The 21868-nt window shown below is 40.2% G+C and overlaps 1 protein-coding gene across 1 annotated transcript in view; it reads left to right on the top strand.

The window, feature by feature from the left end:
* Nucleotides 1–21868, top strand: part of Pgm5 (phosphoglucomutase 5) — a 162202-nt gene that overhangs the window by 20873 nt on the left and 119461 nt on the right. Inside the window, exons 2-6 of the mRNA XM_027406496.2 lie at nucleotides 2528–2690; nucleotides 8783–8929; nucleotides 11382–11507; nucleotides 14157–14347; nucleotides 14895–15049. Coding sequence (XP_027262297.1) covers nucleotides 2528–2690; nucleotides 8783–8929; nucleotides 11382–11507; nucleotides 14157–14347; nucleotides 14895–15049 — 782 coding nt within the window. The remainder of the gene's footprint in view (nucleotides 1–2527; nucleotides 2691–8782; nucleotides 8930–11381; nucleotides 11508–14156; nucleotides 14348–14894; nucleotides 15050–21868) is intronic.

Raw genomic sequence — 21868 nt, forward strand, 5'->3', positions numbered from 1 at the left:
CCCCTGATAGCTTTTCACCTGGTTAATTCTTTGCTGGGCCTCAAGGATCTGTTTATCTCTCTCTTTAGTGTATAAGATTCCTTCAAGTATCCCATTCTTCCCTGAATTCCCAGAGTGAGCATGCAGGGATGGACCTTTGCTCTTGACTCAGTGGGGGGTCTTTTTTTCCTGATTTTTTTATATTTATTTTTTATTAGTTCAAATTAGGAACAAGCTTGCTTCACATGTCAATCCCTTCTCCCTCTCCCTTCCTTCCTCCCCAACCCCCTATCAGCCCCCCACCCTATCCCCCCTCCACTCCCCAGGGAGGGTAGGGCCCTCCATGGGGGCTCTCCAAAGTCCACCACATCATCCTGGGCCAGGCCGGGGCCCTGCCCCATGTGTCCAGGCAAAGAGAGCATTGCTTAGAGTCCTTCTTGTTTCCTAGTTCCTTTGGTGACAAGGATTGTAGACTGGTAATCCTTTGCTCTATGTCTAAAATTCATATATGAGTGAGTACATACCATGTTTGTCTTTTTGTGACTGGGTTACCTCACTCAGGTTTTTTCTAGTTCCATCCATTTGCCTTCGAATTTCAATATTCTCAGTGGGGGTCTTTTAATTCTCATTTTAAAGTTGATTAATATGTTAGTTATATATTATGTATTTAATTGTGGCATTTCCACACATGTATATAATATATTTTGATTATATGTGCCCTTTCCCATTACCCTCATAATGACTTCTTGCCACAGCTCTGTTCAGTGTGGGGAAGAGAAGATTTCCCAACATCCTCTGTCAGTGCAGCTAGCTGCCTTGGGTGTGGCTTTTATTACCCTTCCTCAATGTTCTTAAATGTTCTGTCACTGAAAACACAGTGTGAGTTTGATGAGGCTCTCTCCTTGTCTTAAACTGATTCAAACCCTGCTCTTGTCCTCACTAGCCCTAAGAGGAGGGAGCACGCAGGGCTGAGCCCTCTAGTGTGTACTCTGGGCTCTTTCACCTGTTCTGCTTCCCTAAATTTTCTTTCTTTCTTTCTTTCTTTCTTTCTTTCTTTCTTTCTTTCTTACTTTCTTTCTTTCTTTCTTTCTTTGCTACTTAGATTAGTGTTTTTCTTCTTTTACCCTTCTATTAGGATAGCTGATGTCCAAGTATCCCTACCCCCATGGGGACAGTCTGGCAGTCCATGTGTCCTATTGTCATTTTTGTTGCTGTGATAAAATGGCCCAACAAAAACAATGTACAATTCCAGGCTATAGTCCATTGTTGTTAGGAAGTTGAGCCAGAAATTTCAAACAGATAGTCATGTCACACCCACCATCAAAAACAGAGAGAAATGAATACATATGTGCTTGTTTACTTCTGTTCACCTTGGTTTCTCCACTCATACACAGTTAAGGATATTGCCTAGGGAATGGGGCTGCCCACATATCCATTAATTGAGACAGCCTCCCTCCCCACAGGCATGTACACAGGTAAATTCAATGTAGACAACACTCTATTGAGACTTTCTAGGTGGTTCTAGGTTGACAAAGGTAACCATCACACCATTATGGGTATCATCTTCCATTTCCTCCTTTCCCAGTGTATTTTTCATACAGAACTTGTTCACTAGTTTTAATATTAACCAATTCACAGATATTTACTACACACTTACTGTCTGGAAGGTTTATTCTGGGTTATTTAGAAACAGTGAAATAAATAGTTCTTGGGGGTTATACACGTGGGTAAATAAATAATATGGAAAGTATTAGGTGATAAGATAGGAGACAAGAAACATTATCAAGATAAATAGAAAACAATTCAAGGCAGGGACTGTGAGTACTGCTTTTCATAGGGCTGTCATAGTTTCTATCTGTCACATTGGGGTAGAAACCCAAAGGTGTGGCCTCAAGAGTGAGATGTGACCAGTCACATTGAATGTGCAGTCGGGAAGCAGAGAGTTATGTATGCTGCCACTGTTGGCTTTCTTCTTTCTATCTGGTCCAAGACCACAGCCCATAGAATGGTACAGACATTTAAGGCAGGTCTTCCTCCCTCCCTCAGTTAACCTATCTAGATCATCCCTGGAGATGTGCCTGGAGATTTGTTTCCATGGTGATTATAAATCACATCAATACAGCAATCAAGATTAAGTATCACACAGAAGAAGCAAGAGAAGTAGGAATCAGTTCTCTTCTTATCCTTTGTCATTTCTAACACCTTCATCTTTACAGTTTCTGAGTCAGAACTGAACTAAGAATTTATGTGGGCTCAGCAAACTTGTAGGTCATCAAAAGTAGATATTACAAACTATCAGAGATGAGTGGTCCTTAAGTACTTACCAGTCACTAGTGGAAAACTAGATATGAGCAGCCCAAGTGGGCTTGGAGACTTTGGGCAGAACAAACAATATTAGAACACTTTTATTCAGCTTTCCTGACATAAAACCTGCTCAATCCCTTTGGATAGGAGATTGGTTACCTCTTAAAAGATCCTGGGGTACTTTCCTGTTGAGATGCCTTAAGTTCCATGAACCTCAAACTGATTTTTTTCCTGGATGGTTTAGATTGGACGACTGATTATTGGACAGAATGGCATCTTGTCAACACCTGCAGTCTCCTGCATTATTAGGAAGATCAAGGCAGCTGGTGGAATCATCCTCACGGCCAGCCACTGTCCCGGAGGACCAGGGGGAGAGTTTGGAGTGAAGTTTAATGTTGCAAATGGAGGTATGTGGTTCTGGCTATGGCTTACATGATTTCTTTCCTCATGTATCATCATACTCTGCGATGGTTAAGAGGCAAAGTGAAGAGAAATCAGCTCAGAAAAATTCGGTGGGGTGCCCAAGGTGATGTGATCCCAAGGAAGTAACATATGGTCTCTCAGATGTTCAGAGCTGGTCTACTGATCTCCTCTGTGCTTCAGCCAAGTGAAAGACTGGATAGTTGATATGTAACCAATACAGGAGGACTCTGAATTTTAAAGTTAGAACAGACCCCGAAGGCTGTTTAAAACATCCTCTCATTTTCCAAAGAAACCAATGGAAGCTCCAGGACACTGAGTTACACGTCACAAGGCTGCTTAGAGACAGTTAAATGATTTTTAGCCTAAGTCTCGATGTCAGTGTAGACTTTCTCTCTCTCTCTCTCTCTCTCTTTCTCTCTCTCTCTCTCTCTCTCTCTCTATATATATATATATATAATATATATATATATATATATATTGAGAAAGGGAATTATTTCATTTGTTCATAAATTTATGGAAATGTATAGTCTGGAGCCCTAGAGAGCAGTAAGATGAATTACTTTTAAAAAAAAGAATGTACAAAAAAGTAGGGAGAGTGATAAATGACCCCAGGTACCCATTACTGTGCTTTTCTCACTTTTGTAATCATTTGAACCCCTGGGGTGTTGTAAGGCAAAATTCAGTATGCAGACCCTATACCTAAATATTTTGGTGTTTGTTTTTTAAAGAAAGACACATTCCCACACAACTATAGTAACATGCCGGCTACTTGCTTTTCTTGTTGTTTCTAATTCCTGATGTGAAGCAACTCGAGGAAGGAAGGGTTTGTGTTGGCTCACAGGTTGAGGAGATACAGTCTGCCATGGAAGGGAAGGTGTGCGGGGCAGGAAAGTGAGGCTGCTGATGAGGGAGGGAAAAGTAGGGAGGGAAAATGGGGGAAGGAAGAAAAAGCTGGGGTTTAGTTGGCTTCTTTCTATTTCCCCTTTTATTCTGTGTGAGGCCTCAGCCCATGGAACGGTGCCACCCACACCTTCCCTCCCCAATTAGAAACAACCTCAAGAGGTGTTGTCTCCTAGGTGACTCCAAATCCAGTCAAGTTGACAATGAAGATTAACCATCACATACCTAACAAAAAATAACACTAACCCTCTAACATCATATGAAACCTAATCTCTAGTCACTTTTCCTCCCAGTGATTATCAAAGTGTTATTTACAGCTATTTCATTTTTAAAAAAGAGATGCATCTCAGAACTGTACATTTGTTTACTAAGACTCTTCAGTCTCTTTTAATCTAGAATATCAAATATGTTTGCTTATGAAAAGCACAAGCTGAACTTTAATAAAAACCAGTTATTATTGTGAATTATTCCTGGCCCCAGGCAAAACAGCACAAGAGTACATTGTGAAGATGAATTTATTATTGTTCTTTCTCTGAAGCCATTTTGCACATTATTTAAAAAATAAACTATTCATGTTGAATGTGAAACACACACACACACACACACACACACTAATTACAAGGAAAAGCTACAGCAAGTCTATACCTGAGGAAGTAATTAAAAATTAATACTATAGGAAATCACCAAGCCACAAAAGAAGATACAAAAAGTGGAAGATAGTAACAAAGAGCCCAGCAAACAACCAAACAACAGTCAACTAAGTGGCTGGGGTTAGTACTTATGAGTAATGCCCCAGGATGTAAATGGATTGACATCTTCAACTGAAATATTCGGAGTGGCTGAATGGATATCGAAAAGAGCCATCTCCTTGCTGCCTGTAACTGACTCTTTGAAGCTTTACAAGCACACATAAACGGAAAGGGAAGGGGCAGGAAAAGATATTTCTGGAAGAGAGACAGCAAAGGAAATCAAAGTTGGCAACACTTCGGTAAAATACAACTCCAGTCAAATAAGTATTACAAGGTAAAAAGAAGGTTGTCATGTAATGATAAAGGCATCAGTCCACTAAGAGGCCATAGGAATTATTAACCTGGATGTGCTCAGTGCTGAGGCTCCTGAATATGTAAAGCAAATCTTAATAGATATGAAGGAAGAAATGGGCATCAGAACAATAGCAGGGGATTTCAATATCCCATTTCCAACAATGGGTAGATCAACAAGACAGAAAGTTTTCAAGAAAATATGGGATTTGAACTGCACTTTGAACCAAATGGACCTTGCAGGCATGAATATAACTTGCTCTCGCATGGCAGCAGCAGGGTACATGTTCTCCCCCAGGACATGTAGAACATTGTTTAGGCAGAGCACATGTTAGAAAATAAAATAACAAATTGAAGAATCATATGGACTATCACCTTATACTTTCTAGAATGGCTACTATGAAATAGTAAGAGATGAATGGTAGAGAGGATGCAGAGAAAGAGAAGCCTAGCACAGCTGGCTAGATCATAGATTGGCACAACCATTAAGGAAAACAGTATGGGGGAAAAGTGGAAATTCCTAAGAGCAAGCCATGTCTCTTCTGCTTCTACATACAATGTTGGATCACTATATGGAGAAGAAATCTGCACTTCCATTTTTTTGTAGCATTGTCCACAATAGCTAAGATATAGAAATAACCCAACTATCTGTTAGTAGATGAATGGATGAAGAATGTGATACACACATGATACACAAATGTCATTTGTCACAACATGGATGGACCTGGAGGACATTCTGCCAAGTTAAACAAGTGTGAGCTTACTTACAGGTGGAGTCAACTATAGTCAACTATACAGAGATGGAGAATAAAACAACACTTGTCATTGTTGGTGAGGGCATGGGGGAGGGGAACTGGGGAACTAGAGATCAGAGGTCACCAAGCAACAGACATGTTGGATGAACAACTCTGAGGATATAATGTACAGGATGAGTGTTGTGGATGACTGAATTGCAATATAGTCATGATTTTTTTTCAGTTTTATCTTACTTGTTTTGCTACAAAAAACTGCTTGTGTGATGATAGGTAAGTTAATTTGCTCTACCATAGTAATCATTTTGTTCTCTCTGTGTGTGTATCTGTGTGTATCTGTGTATATACATGTATGTGTATGTATATAGAGGCCAGAGGTCAATTTCCAGAGGCCAGAGGTCAACCTTTAGGGTTATTCCTTTTTTTTTTTTTTTTTTTTTTTTAGAGACAAGATGTTTTACTGACCTGGAACTTGCTAGAATTACTCTTTTGTATAACAACATTCCTCTCTGAGGAACTCAACAGTGTCCCATAAGAATGGCATTAATCTCATCTGATGATGGTACTTCCATCAACTTAACTGCTTTTCACTAGGCCAAAGGTCCTGCGACATCAGCACCAACACAGAGTGGACCAATGTGAACCATTGGTGGGCATTAGCTATAGCCAAGCCAAAGCAATTTATATACCCACTTTGTAGATGACAATGTAAGGACGTTATGCTTTAATGAGAGGGTTTGTGGATGACCTTATCACTAAGCCTTTACTTACGTTGAAAATCCTTCTACCATTCTAACTTGTAATTTAACTTCTAACATGTTTGCATGTCTCATGAAATGAACATTCCTAATGGCAAGGGAAGACTCAGCTTCTTCCTCCTTAGAGTGTATTTTATCACTACATTCATCTTCTAAAGTTACAGCATCTATCTCTCCTGACTGTGTATTAAACTGATGCTCCTTGAGGATGGAACTTATCTATATACTTAGTAGGCTCAGGTACGTGGGGGCATATTTGAAATCAACTTGCTTTTTAAGTATGTTTTGAGAACGAGGAGACCAATAAAAATGTTGATGTTCAGTTCTCCCTCTAGGCTGGAAACCTGCTCAGCCCCCTCTGTATGTTATCTGTTGACTTCTTATAGCTAAGTGTGTGTGTGTGTGTGTGTGTTGTGTGTGTAAACCCTTTTTGATCTGGCAAACCTAAAAATTCAAACACAAAACAAGATTCTTCTTTTAAAAAAGTTTTTGTGAAGGGTAAAAAATGGTAAGGAGGGGCTAGAAAGATGGCCCAGTGGTTAAGGACATGCATTGCCCTTCCATAGGATCCAAGTTTGATTCCCAGTAACTGTAACTGACTCTTAAATCACATGATTTACAATTGCCTGTAACCCCAGCTCCAGTGGATCCAATCCCCCGCCCTCTGTGAATACTTGCAATTATGTGCACACACACACACACCATGCATACACAAATTAAAAATAATAAAAATAAATAATTTAAAAACATTTTCAAATGACAATGAATAAAGGAAAAAGGCTTTGTGCATTTCTCTCTCTCTCTCTCTCTCTTTCTCTCTCTCTCTACTGTATGTACATGTGTACCTATGTATGTATGTATGTATGTATGTATGTATGTATGTATGTATATGTAGCTGTGTGCATATTTGAAGGCCAGAGGTTGACATCAGGTGGCTTCTGTTGTCACTGTCCACCTTGTCTTTTGAGACAAGGTCTCTCTCACTGAAGTGATTGGCTAGATTAACTGACCAGTGAGTTCCTAGAATCCTGTTTTTCTACCCCGGTCCCCTAGCACTGGGTTATAGGCCTGGCTTTTTACATTGTGTCAGCTCAGGTTCTCATGGTTGTATGGCAAAGCACATTACTGACTCATCTATCTCCCAGGCCCTTCTGTGTGTTTGAGATTTTCAATCATCCAATGTAAGAGAATAGTTGATGTAACCAATGAAGCTGTCTTCTGCCTTACCTGTTGGAATGGGGCTATTGCCATTCCTTTTTATAGACATTGTTTCTTATTCTAAGAAAGCAGCTTTATTCAATACAAATGTATTATGAACCATATATAGTATTTAACATTTTTATAATACTTGTATTAAAATGTTATAAGGATGTCTAGGTAATATAATTTATTTAACATACTATATCCAAACATTTCAATATATAAACATAAAATGTTAATATAACCTGTTATATGGTGTTTGTACTAACTTAAAATTTTGATATGCATTTTACAATTGTAGCAGTTTATAGCTTCAGTTTGACTACTGACATTTTCAGCTACTCAGTAGCTAAATGTGGCGGATGGTCATTGTATTGGATAGTACAGCTCTATGGAGTAGGAAATGAAATGTATCTGGACACAGTTTCTGCTCAGTAGGAAGCTATACTGTAGTCAGCAACTATGATTCGCACTCAAAACTATCTAGTTGTCTTTTATATTTAAGGCCATTCACTATACTTATTTATTTAATTCCTAACATTCTCCAAGATCAAACAAAACCCAATGAAGCCTCATGTGAAGGCATATGTGTTTAAAGGGAGGAGGAAACCAACTACTGATTTCATACTCAACTCATTTAAAATCTGTCTCTCCATCACTGTTGCCAATTTGACCTTCTGATAAATCTGCTAAGTATTTTTAGTTATCCCTCAGTTTAAAACTAGTTGTGCTGGAAAGTGTGAACTAGAAAAATTAATTACCTGGAAAAGCTCACATATCAATGAGACAGTAGTAAGAAGAGATACTTTTTTTCATTTTTTTAAATAAGAACACTGATTTGCTCTTTAATGCGGCTAAGGTTTTGTTTGTTTTAACCATTATAACCATATACATATTATTTTCCAACAATCTCATCCTTTAGAGGCCCTTATCATTATACTTACAAAAAATGCTTATCGTTCCTAAGATTTTCTTCAAAATAATATGGGAGCAGTAAAATAGGTTGGGTAAGAAGAGATAATTTTTTTAAGTTCATTTGGAGAGCTGTGGTTTAAATCTGGAAGTCCTCACTTCTGTCAAACGCATGTCCTGTTTGTGCGTCATATCCCAAATAAAGCTAATTACATAACCGGGTCTCCCCAGCAGGTGCAAAGCTATTTTTAGAGTTATATGTATCATTGCTTGGAAGCAGATTAAAACACATGTGTGGGTTGTTAGTTTACATAGAAAAGGCAGGGCTGATCAAATATCCTCTACAGTGAATGAATACAACCTGGGAAATACCTTGTCTAATTGAACTGTGGATCTTTGTTCATTGTGGAGAGACCAGATGTGTCCCTCCTTTCTAGTGCCTGGGGCCAGTAATGTTTCTCTGATTGAAATTCCGAAGGCTTTAAATTAAACACATTTGGGTGTCACATTTTAGGTCCTGCACCAGATGTTGTCTCAGACAAAATCTACCAGATCAGCAAAACAATTGAGGAATACGCCATATGTCCTGATCTTCGAATTGACCTATCTCGACTTGGGAGACAAGAATTTGACCTGGAGAACAAGTTCAAACCATTCAGAGGTAACACACAATTTGAAGAAATAAAAAAAAAATCCATGAAGAGGGGTGTGTATGGTGGAGTCCAGGTATGCATGAGGTTTCAGAAGTCCTTATTGGTGATCAGTGGTTTCTGTAGGCAAGGATTCTCATGAGAAATACTGAATTAGTCATTTAAGGAGTGGCTCAGGTTGACGTTATAATAAAAGTATATGCAGTGCAGAAAGAAACTGGAAAAATCTCTGTATTTAGATCTTGACACTTTCAAAAGCCACTATCCAAACTGTATTGTTTTCAACATAGGAAAAGATTTTGGTTGACTCCATCATTGCATACATGGAATAGACTGTGGATGACCAAAACTTGCCTTTGAATAATTCCTAAACAGTTAAGTTGAGGATATGGGGAAATCTAAGTTTAGAGAGATAAAAGCCAATGGATTGTTAAACTTCCCTCGAGAGGTAGGAGTCTCTGCCAGGTCAGAGCCATGCAGTTCTGCTTAGCTTTACACATTAAGGTTGACCACCTGCTCTATACCAAGTACTGTGTCCAGAGATTTTACAAAGGAATTCGGTAATTACTGAGTGTGTTTAGGCAAGTGGTCCAAGAATTAAACAACCAAGCCTGGCAGAGTGGCACACAATATAACCACAGAACTTGGGAGACTGAAGAAGCATGTTTATGATTTCATAGTTTCTGAGAGACTTGAGTATTTGGGGAACTCTTTGCTGCACCCACACTGTTCCTTGAGTGACTTCTCTAAAGTAATAGTCTGGAAGTAGGTGGAAGTTTTTCTCATTCCCAAAGATAATCCTTTGAGGTAATTTATGTGCTATATTCCTACTGTTTTAAGTGATGAGCAATGCTTGAATTAATTGAAAATAAACAGTCCTTGGTATGTCAGCTTATGGTGTCAAGAACATGTATTAGATAATGGGAGTGTTCGATTTTCCTGAATGACTTGCTTCCTTGAACGGTCTCTGGTGAATATCAAATATTTTTAGACAAATGACTCAAGAGCTGAAGAACCAGAATGAAATTCCCAAAAATATCTTATGTTATTGAGTAAGTAAAATGTCTAAAGCATTCACAGCATAAAATTAAGCATTTCAGATGTATAGTTCACAGACAGCGGTTTTTAATTATTTTCTGAATTAATATTCTTCATATATCAGAAGATGACTAAATATAGTCTGTGTGCCTTAAAAAGTAATTAAATTTGAGTAGATATTCATATGTCAATTTAAATGTAAGAGAAACATTTTGAGACATTTGGCCAGATGAAGGAGTAATTTATATCACATATTAAATATTGTACCTGGGTTACTGACAAATTATTGATTGATAATATCTTTAACGTAGGCCTAAGTGTTTCAGCTCCAAAGTAGTATGACATTGAAAAGTAATAGATTTGTATAACTTTAAAAATTTAATTATAGGGGGCTGGAAAAATGGCTTTCTAGTTATGAGCACTTACTGCTCTTCCAGAATATCATTTGGTTTCCAGCACCCAGGAAGCTAATAACTACCCTCCACTCCAACTTCAGGGTATCCAATGACTCTGGCATCTGGAGGCACCTGCACTCATGTGCACATCCTTAAATGTGTGTATACAGCCACACACATGCGCTCACGCACACACAGTTAAAGAGATAATAGATATAGATGTAACTACAAATTTAAAAAAGACTGCTTTCCTAGACAAAATTTTAGTTTCCCCAAACTCAAACATTTACTTCTCCTAGGAAAAATGCTTTCTGGGCACTAGTTATGTACAGGTAGATGTTTGAAAATGGCGCCTTGTTCTGTGTGCTGGTTTTCATGAGTTAAATAAGAAGGTTTACTTGGGATTCTCAGTGACACACTGGAGAGCTTTTGTGCTTCCTGAGGAGCTGCAGATGTTTGGCATTACCCTGGAAATTAGGTGGTAGTCAGGGTGTGAAAGAGGGTTTATGTGAAATCAGAATCCAGCCCTACATCACAGTTCTGTGCTTGGATCCAGTGTGTTTTTTGTAGCACTTGGAAAACAAGGGCCACAGCTGAGGTCACTCCTTTACATGTTTCCCACCAGCTGAGTCATTCTTTGGCTAACCCACAGGAAGACCTCTGCATATGTGGGATGCTTGTTAGCATTGTTGTGTGTGTGTAGCCAGGGGAGGGAGGTGTAGAGAAGGTGTGGGCAGGGATGACAGTGCATTTGCATCCTAAACTCTTCTAGTGGTTAATTTTACCTTGCAGGAAAAATGTAGAATATTCTTTGTACCATTACTTATCTGAAAAGTTTGTTACATTTTGATTGTGCTGTGATTTGAGTTTTTGCTTACAAATGAACCCTTCCCTGCCCACGTAGCATGTGGGTTAGATGGGATTTTGATCAGAACTTTGCATCATTAGGGTAGTAAATTTTTTGTGCCTCTAGAGATGATTTCTGGGTCTGCCCATTGACATCCTCCCATCCCTGTTTTCCCACCTTCAGTGGAGATTGTGGACCCCGTTGACATCTATCTCAACCTTCTTCGAACAATCTTTGACTTTAATGCTATCAAGAGTTTGCTGACTGGGCCTAGCCAGCTGAAGATCCGAGTTGATGCCATGCACGGAGGTGAGCTTGTATTTTTCTTTTCTTTTTTTTTTTTAAACACTTGTCTGTCAGACATGAGATCACAATTTTTTAAAAGATTTTATTTATTTATTATGTATACAACATTCTGCTTCCATGTATATCTGCACACCAGAAGAGGGAGGGCACCAAATCTCATAACGGATGGTTGTGAGCCACCATGTGGTTGCTGGGAATTGAACTCAGGACCTCTGGAAGAGCAGTCAGTGCTCTTAACCTCTGAGCCATCTCTCCAGCCTGAGCTTGTATTTTTCTAAAAGCAGTGGCTGAGAACTGTTAAGGACCTCTACATGTTCGGATATATGGAATGTTCTAGAAAATTTCAAGGCTCTGGCTACTTTCTTTTGATGTAAATGAAAACAAAAATTGAACAAGCAACTTTGGGACTGGACCATGTGAGTGTAAAGCAGATCAAGATTACCTATTTATTGGCTTTTTTAAAAAATCATGCTACATTCCATAACTTAAACAGCTGAATAAAATTATGAAAAACATGGATGCCCAATTCCTTTTGGCAGTCAGTGTCCTATTTTCTGGTGTCAACCTTTTTCAACTCCTCTAGTGATTTTAAAGGTATTTATTGCCTTCTTATGAATACCACAAATATATAATTCTTTATTAACTTTTCATTTTTGAAGAATATGGGGTTCTTACTGGACTTTTATGGTCAACTCTCCACGTCTCCCAGCAGCTGCTACTGGCAATCATTTATCTTTCTTCCGCCTTCATTGTTTTGCCTTTTCTAGACGGTTATATAAATGAAAGAATAAGCTCAGTAGTCTTTTGCTTCACATTTCATTGAGCATACTGTTTTTATTTTTTATTTTTTTTATGACGTTCATGGAACGTGTGTCTCTTCTTGTTCTTTGTTACTGCTGAGTAATATCCCACTGTGTTGATGTACTACAATTGTCTATCTATTTGCTAGTTGATAAAAATTAGCTTTCCCCACCCCAAGTGTTTGGCTACTACAATTAAAGGTGCTATGAATATTCACAAACAGGTCTTTGTGGGAATGTATGTTTTCATTTGTTTTGGGTAAATTTCTAGACACAGGGTTGAAGAGTCTAATGGTAGTATTTTCTGAACTACATAAGAACTCAGCTGTTGGCCAAAGTAGCTGTTCCCTTTACAAACACACCAGCAATGTTGAGGGCTTCAGTGTCTGCATTCCTACAAGTGCTCACGTGTGCCACCTTTTCTGTTTCCGCCATTTTGCTCCATCCTGTTCATCTCTTTTAAGGCATTCTCCCTGTGTGAATAGGTTCCTCTTTGCTGTTTGTTTCAGACTCATATTTAGAGTGTTCCTCAAGATCTTCGTGATCTTTGGCTTCCTGGCATGCTGAGCATCAGTTGGGACCTCTGAGTGCACTCGGGTCTCATCTTCCAGGAGCTTTGCTCTGAGGGTTTGTGGTTGGGATGTTTTGTCCTTTTTCTTGGACTGATGCTATTCTCTAGGAAAAGCTCTTTTGAGTCCTTGGCCTGATCTGGCTCAGGGAAAAGACAGCTGAATTTCTGTGTTTGCAGCTCATTATGTCCATCTTCAAATCAGGCACCCTGGTTGAGGATTGGGGGACACAGTGGTCAGATGTAGGTCACTTCCCTACCTGAGGGGGCAGTGTTTTAGCCATACCCTAGTTGCATGAGTTGATTTGGAGAAAGATGTGATTTTCTGAAAGAAAACTGATGCTTCCTCTAGAGGAGGGGACATAGGGACTGGGTCACAAGACAAGAGATGTTCATGGTATGAGAACTGTATTGTGTTGGGAGAAACCACAGGAAAGTGATCTCACACACATTTCAGCTGAGAGGACTATATGGTGGCCCTATCACAGGCTCTCTCTTGCTTTAATGGCTTCCACTTGTGTGGTCCCCCTACTAACACACTTCTCAGATTTATATTCTTCCCTCAAGTCCTACTCAAAACACTGCTTTCTTTGGGAAGTTTCACCGATGGGTGTTGTTTTTATAAGTCATGGTGTCCCATTAGATATCTCCCTTTTGGTCTCACTTCTCTATTCTTCTGAAGATATGACTTGTCTCAGTATTAGATAAGAGCCCAGGAATAGAAGAGTCATGCATCTCACCCTCTTTAACCTGATCCTTTGAGTTCTTAACATAGGGGTTCAACGTTGGGTCTCCTGGTCCACATAACTGCTACTATTGCATAGCATTCATTGTTTTGCAGGAGGTGCTTTATTTTTTATGAAGCTTCTGGGATTTGGATGTGTAACTTGGCAATGTTACAACAATTATGCAAAGAGAATAAGAGAATTAATAGTTCCCTTTAGTGCTTTTGATATGCTCAGTTGAAGTGCTTAATACATGAAAACCAGCAGGTAATAAATCGTTATTATTGAGTTGATTTCTATAAGGCAGTGTTTTAGGAAACCATAAGGAAAATAATTTCATCTCACTGGATGATTGACACTTGGTAGATGCTCAATAAGTGGTAATTGATATGATTATTATTTTTCATGTTGTGTCCTAAAAAACAAAAAGTGACGGTATAATTTCTATTTTTCTTCAAGGCTCTTAAGCAAGTTGTTTTTGCCTTTTTCTAACCAGAAGAAAAAACCTAGGGAAGAGTATTCTTCAAGTATTTTTATATTCTCGTCTATCTTTTTTTAGTTATGGGACCCTATGTGAGAAAAGTTCTGTGCGATGAGCTGGGGGCCCCGGCCAACTCTGCTATAAACTGTGTCCCACTAGAAGACTTTGGAGGTCAGCACCCGGACCCAAACCTGACATATGCAACCACCCTTCTGGAAGCCATGAAAGGGGGAGAGTATGGATTTGGAGCTGCGTTTGATGCTGATGGGGTAAGTGGGAGGCTTCCCCATCTGTGTCCTGCTCCCCACGTGATGGGAGAAGTACCAGAAGCCAGAGAACCTGGAGTAAACATACATGGGGCATGCCTCTGCTCTGCTGTTCAGTGCTAGATAACACCGTGAAGCAGGCACAGCTTTTTTTAGTTTCAGATTGATGTACGTTCAGGAGGAATTATTTCTTTAAGAAGATAGACAATCAATTTTCATTTATCTCTGGCTTTGCTGAAGGCATCACATAAATGAACTGGCTCTTTACCAGTTACTAACAACTCTCCAGTCTGTGTGGGGGAGGAAGGGGTTGAGTCTGTGGAGGTCACGGATACACGAGGTAGCAGTGCACACATCCCAACAGGTGGAGCACATTCCCGCTGTATTCTGGGCCCCCGAGGAATTTATATGGTTTCCCATGCTTCCTTTGACCTATTCCAATTGTCTCAGGTTGTTTAAATGGCAGGAAAATGGCTTGTGCTGATGTTGGAAGCTGGGTATGATGACCAGATGCTTCTCTGTGGTAATTTTCACACATTCCTTCTCACAGGACCGTTATATGATCCTTGGCCAAAATGGCTTCTTTGTGAGTCCCTCGGACTCACTTGCCATCATTGCCGCCAACCTCTCTTGCATTCCGTATTTCCGTCAGATGGGGGTTCGAGGGTTCGGGAGGAGTATGCCAACCAGCATGGCTCTGGACAGGTAAGCAAGGATGTTACTGTGACTCACAGTAGACCTCTGATGTCAAGACCTTATGTTGGTAACTGGCTCTCATTCTCCCTGCTCCACTGCAAGCTGGGTGACAGCCTGGAGACTTGGGAATATGGTGTGGTATAGCCATGTAGAAATCAGGTGGTCTGAGCTGGATTGTTCTTTCTTATTTGATCTCCATGTCTTACTTTTCTTATCTGTAATATAGGGATGCTGACAATAGCATCCTTACATAGATTGTGGTGAGGTATGGATGAGGTCATGCTTTCTGTCCCCACCGGTGCTTGCTTGTTCCAAAAGTCATATAACTAGAATTCTCTACGATAGACTTCTTTGTTGTTGGCTTGTTTCATTTAATAGTTTCTGTTCATCCATATGCATTTAATTGAAACATAGTGAGTATCTCATAAATATGTTGTCTTCCCAAATCTGAGGGTATATATAAGTAAAAAGAAAAGAGCATGGAGTTTGAGATCAGATTATATTATATACTAGACTCAGCTTTCATTTTCATCAAGTGAGTGAAAACAGGGATGCTACATCACAGGTTGTTGTAAGAATGGAATGATGGTGTGCATAGAGCACCCAACAGGAGGTTCACTCTGGAGGCCCATGATAGTGGGGCCTGGATTTGATCAAATCCAGAGCCTCAGACATGCTAGGGAAGCACTCTGCCACTGATTTCTATTGCTGTTCCTGTACCTGATGCTTTCCAACAGTGTTCAATATTATAGAAGAGTCGATCCTTTGCTGCGTCATTCTTCTCCTCCTTTTTAATTTATCCTTATCATTGCATACGTCAAAAGCACATCTCTCCTTGTTTTTTGTTTGTTTGTTTGTTTGTTTGTTTTTGGTTTTTCGAGACAGGGTTTCACTGTGGCTTTGGAGGCTGTCCTGGAACTAGCTCTTGTAGACCAGGCTGGTCTCGAACTCACAGAGATCCGCCTGCCTCTGCTTCCCTAGTGCTGGGATTAAAGGCGTGCGCCACCAACATCTCTCCTTGTTATGCTGTATATTATTAATATATGAGAACATTATCATTTGTTTTCTCCAGTTTCTCATTGATAGACGTCTGGGCTCTCTGTAGCCAGTAGCTATTTAAAGGTTTTGTTGTTGACACACTTCAATTAGTCCTGGGTAAATATCTAAGAATAAATGTTGGTTTTAGGATAGTTGTATATCTAAGAAGCTGACAAACTGTTTTCTGTCTTACATGTTTTTCAGCAATGTGGGGGCTTGTGTTTGCTACTGTGTTTTTTGTTAATGATTCGTGGAGGTTTTTATATTTGTTGGATCAGTCTTTTGTCAAATATAGTATTGTCTGTATTTTCCCTGACTGTAGCTTGCCTCTACTCCCCCCCCGCCCGCCCCTGCCCTACACCTCTGTGTATGCATATGAAGGCCAGAAGTCAACCTCAGATGTTGACCACACTGGCCTAGAAATTATCACATAGGCTAGGGATCCACATGTCTCTGCCTTCCCAGGGTTGGAATCACTCACCTGCCCCCTTACCCAGCTTTCTAACATGGGTTTTGGGCAAGTATGATACGACTGAAATATCTCCGCTTTTCATTTTCTAATTAGTGACTTTTGATGATCAGAGATTCTGAATTTTTATGGAATCCAGTTTACTAATTTTTTTCTTATGCTTCACTAATTATATTGTTACTACAAATGCTTTTAACTTCTATGAGAGATATTTGTTTACTCTTGTGTGATACTATTCTTGGGATATATGAGCAAGCATCTACTGAAGACAGACCAAAGTAAGGATACCACTAAGGTCCAACGTGGTGGACCAAGTTTTAGTGGGGTTGCTTACCTGAGTTTGAGGGAAGGGTTACTTCCAGGAGAAGAGGTGACTTAACGACAGTGGCATCGCTGAAAGCTCACCTCAGCATGGGTGACCGCTCATCAAAGTTGGAACTCTGGAGCACACAGCACAACCTGCAGGCTGCTCAGTAGGTTGGAGAGTGCCCTTCCAGCCATTCAGGTGGCCTGAGCTTCCTTGGGTAGCTGGCTGGTCTGTTCCTCCCAGGTGGCTTGGTTGGTCTGAACTTCTCCTAAAGAGCCCAGCTTATCTGAGGGTCTCTTAACAGTTCTTACAACTTATATATGTGTGGGGGAAGAGGGACCTATCATATCTGGCCAGTTTCAGGGACTTCCTGAAGCCATTCAGTTGTTTACTTCCTGAATCTTAATGAGATTCCTTCCAAGATGGATGGTCTTTGGAGGAAATGGCTACACACTACTCTTTAGAGCAGAAGGATATTTCCCCTGTGTTTTTCTTGTGAATAGCTACAGTCATAACATTTACATTTGCGCTTTCAATTTTCAGTTCATTTTAATGTGTGGTGTGAGGTAACGGTTGAGGATCATTTTTCCCCCACGTTCAGTTGCTCCAACACTATTAATGGGAGGAATTTTTCTCTTCATTGAACAGTATTGATTTCTTTGTTAAAAACTGGCCCATCATATGCTTATGTGGATCTCTTTGGACTCTTTATCCTATTCCATTTATTTTACTGGCTTTTTACAAAGACACTACACTGAAATCAGGAGGCCACCCATGCAGTCATTTTCATTCTTTGCCTAGTTAGTATGTATATATTTCCTAGGCTTTCTCCATTTCTACAGGCATTTTAGAATTGATATGTCACATCAGAGTTCACATCAGAGCTGGTTGGGACCTTGATAGAGATTCTGTTGAATCTGTGAAGCCATCTGAGGAGGATTACATTTTACTAATATTGGATCTTCCAATCTGTGGATGTATTTCTAAATAGGTTTTCTTCAATTTCTCTTACATAAAAACTTGAAGTTTTTAGTGCAGATGTCTTACAGGTTTTGTTAAATTTATTGCTATTTCCATATTTTGAGCCTGTTGTAAGTGGAGTAGTTTTTTTTGTTAAAGGATTTTATTTTTATTTATGTGTACATGTATGTTTGTGTGAGTGAATGCCATATGGTACATGTGCCCAAGGAAAGGATCCTGGGCACTGTGCAGCTTACTTGATATTCCAGGATTCTGCTTAAATACAATTTTATAATTTAGACAGAATTTGCTATATTTAAGCAATATATATCTTGCTTAAACTGGCAATAGTTTTGTGAGGACATTTTGTCAGTCATTCCTCTCTTCATATTAATGAACCAGTCATCAGAAAAGTTAAGAGCCTTGTATTGGGTCTCACAGCTAACTGGAAACTGGCAGGATTTGACCCTGTGCTTCTGATATAGGTTACTATTGTAGCTTCTCAGGGATCTGGAGAGACCCAGCCAACACTGATGAAAACATTGTCCAGCTCTCCTGTGAGGTAGCCAACAGCTTTCCAAACCATGGCCGGCAGTGGGAAGTTTCATTCTAACGACAGAAACCATTTGTCCTCTTCTCTTGTGGAAATGTCCCAGTAGCTCTTGATTTTGCATCATCTACTTTCCCAAGACAACGTCCATTCAGTCAGAGGCCAGGGCCCTTGCCTAGAGACTCACAAAGGGCCTGTTCTGATACGTGAGTGACCGTTTAAAAGGATTATTCATGCTTGCTGGTTGGGATTCAGAATTCTGTGGGGCTCTGACCTGCTGATTTGTTTTGGGTATTTGATCTGCTGGGCTGCTCCCCTGTGGATTCTCATGATAGACACTTTATAAGCTCTTTCTTCCTGGTGAACAAATGCAGCTTCAAAAGTCCATCTTCTTGTGGTTTCCCAAATTACTTAGTATTATTATTTTAAATGAACAGAACCATAGGATTGTATCCATAAATACCAGGGTAGCAGTTGAATGCTTGAGATATATCCAAAGGCCCAGTTACTCCTGGTGTTTCAAAATGGGTGGGCACCTTTGAAACTGGTAAATTATCCAAACTTTCATTATTCGCAGATAAATCTGATGTTTCCCCAAAAGAGACTTCCATTGTCTTTAATTTCTATCCTCACAGTGTTTAATAAAACAAAGGTTGCACTTACCCCCGGATAATAAAGTTTCCTCTTTGAAAATGGCATTCTTTGGGGACTCTGTCATCTCAATGTGACTGATTTGTGGCACAGATGAGCTGCATTGTTGAAAACATTATGGTACAGATGATTTGAGAAGCAATGCACATTCAAAGTATATTTGTGGCCCAAGGTCCGTCTCCACCCACACGGAGATATTAAATAACCCTTGGTGTCATCATCATTCAGTAATATTTATGACGCTCCCATCTGTGCTTGGGGCTGTGCCGAATGCTGTACAAAGCAAGTCAAACTTACAGCCTCAAGCTCTACTCACTAGAGTAGAACTCTCCTTGAAGACATCCAAAGGACCCAGTATGTTTTGACTACAAACAAGGCCATTTGTGTAAACAGAATAGTGACACATTAGTGAGCTTCAACCTTTACTTTTGGTGCCACCTGTGTATTTAGTATTTATTCACTAGAAGATATATTCTAAGCACTGTCTATGCCCTATTGCTATGGCAGAACTCACTATCTGATAGGAAAGGCAGAAAATAACATGTAAAGAAAAGATGTGGACACACAAGTTGTATGATGATGTGAACTTGGTATAGTAAAACTTGGTGAGGAGGGGACATCTTGCTTAGAATGAGTAGTTACAGAAAGACTCTGACGAGGTCACAGATAGGTCATGGGCCATCAGAAACATGCAGCTGGGCCTGGCTGGAAGGCTGGGATGAGAAGGCCCATATAACACATATGAAAACACTTACTCCCCCCCCCCAAGTCTGTGGTTTGCTGTGGTTTGCTGCCAATCCCCAGTCTAAAATATGGACTGTAGCTTATCTTGATCATGCTCAGCTGGTTCCTGGAATTCAGACAGTGTTAATCCTGCAAGTATGCAAGTTTCTACTGATGTATGGTGACCTTGACCCTTGCCACATCCACAATTCTGTGCTGTTTCATATCCTGCATCAGTCATAATGTACATGGCAATGAGAAACATAGTGAGTTAGTGGCTGGTCACTCAGCTCCCATAGATTGCTTTTGCAACAAAATGATGGCAGCATTTTGCCTCAGCAGATAAATATGGTTGGGTTTCCTATACTGAGACAGCAGAGAGAAAAATTGGGAAAGTCTTTATCATAGGTTGCCATGACACTCCTCACCAATTAGGATGAAGGAAAAAAAAAAAAAAAGAAGACAGTGCTCTCAAAGAGCTGTTCTTGCAGAGGACCCTGAGTTTGGTTCCTAGCAGCCATGTTGGTCAGTTCACAACTGCCTGTAACTCCAGCTGTGGGGAATCTGATGCCTCCTTCTGCCCTCCACTCATGTGTGCACACCTCCACAGAGACATGCTTGCATACACATCAACAAAAATTCACCTAAAAAAAAGAAAAAGGTTTACCAAAGAGAATCTAATAGTCTGTGGAAGCATGAATGAAAAACCCTGCAAGTTCAGAAAAGAATGGGACGGTCAATGTGACCAGCAATAACGGATAAGAATCCCTTAGGACTGGAGGGTCAAGGGCAAGGATCAGTGAAGCCCAGCACCGTGCGCTCTGAAATTGTGAACCTGGCTGTTGGTGGGGACTGAACTTATAGGGAGGGAAAAATAAGGACCTCTGTCCCCTCATGTTTAGTGTCCTGCCGGTGCCTACTGCTGACTAACCTAACAGGGCCTGGAGGTTCACTTTAGGAAGAAGAGCAGGACACTGAGTGAAATGGGGATCAAAGAATGGAAGGCGGCAACCAAAGAATCATCAGAGCAACCTGCACACCAGCCATTCTGGACCACTCTGCCTGCTCACTATACTTCCAGTCTCTGTCCTTTGGGGGGCCTCAGACCCAGACAGACAAGTTTGTCATACCCATCATCTCATAACTGGCCCAATGAGAAGACCTTTCCTTTTTAAAAAAAATTGGTTTCTTACATAAACTAGTTTTTTGGTGCTGGTGATCAAACACATATTGGGCAAAGTGCTGTTCTACTCTGGAGGGCTTATTTCTTATCACTTGAAAAACATCCAGTATTTGTGCTTTTTCTAACTGACTGCTCCACCACAGAGCACAGTGGGATGCTTGAGTGTCCTACTGTGTGTCTGACTCAGTCTCTCTTTTCCAGTCTTGCATTTATTGCTTCTGGTTCTCACACACTTTCCTCCTTCGGCTATTGTGATAATTGATAAACTGGTCTCCTGCTCGTCTACATCTCATACTCTGGATTCTCCCAAGGACCCTGTCCTAAAGCACAAAAATCACACCACTCTCCTTCCTGAAAATTGGCTGGCGGCCTTTGGTGCCTGTATGAGGAGATCCTGCCCATGCCCTGTTATGACATCTTCAGTCTTCTAGATATGTGCTTCTTGCAGTCTTCCCCTGGTCCATGCCTCCTCGGTGCATTTCCAGGCGCTTTTCTGTGGGAAGTGTGCTGTCTTTGCCTGTTTCTCCTCAGCTTGTTCTTTTTCTTTTAAGCCCGGAGTCCAGCTTTACCTTCTAAGTGAGTCTTTGATCTCATAGTCCCTCTACCTTAAAGCAGCGTATGAGACTTACTCTTCCTGAATCTTTTGTTGCTATAGTAACTGGCACTAAAAACAGTCTTTTTTTTTTCTAAATGCTCTGATTGATAGTCTTTTTTTTTTAAAAAAAAGATTTTATTTATTTATTATGTATACAACATTCTGTTTCCATGTATCCCTGCACTCCAGAAGAGGGCACCAGATCTCATTACAGATGGCTGTGAGCCACCATATGGTTGCTGGGAATTGAACTTAGGACCTCTGGAAGAGCAGTCAGTGCTCTTAACCTCTGAGCCATCTCTCCAGCCCCTAAAAACAGTCTTTTTCTTCATAATTTGGCACAGTACATGAC

Source organism: Cricetulus griseus, chromosome 3 (assembly GCF_003668045.3).
Source record: "Cricetulus griseus strain 17A/GY chromosome 3, alternate assembly CriGri-PICRH-1.0, whole genome shotgun sequence".
Lineage (NCBI taxonomy): Eukaryota > Metazoa > Chordata > Mammalia > Rodentia > Cricetidae > Cricetulus > Cricetulus griseus.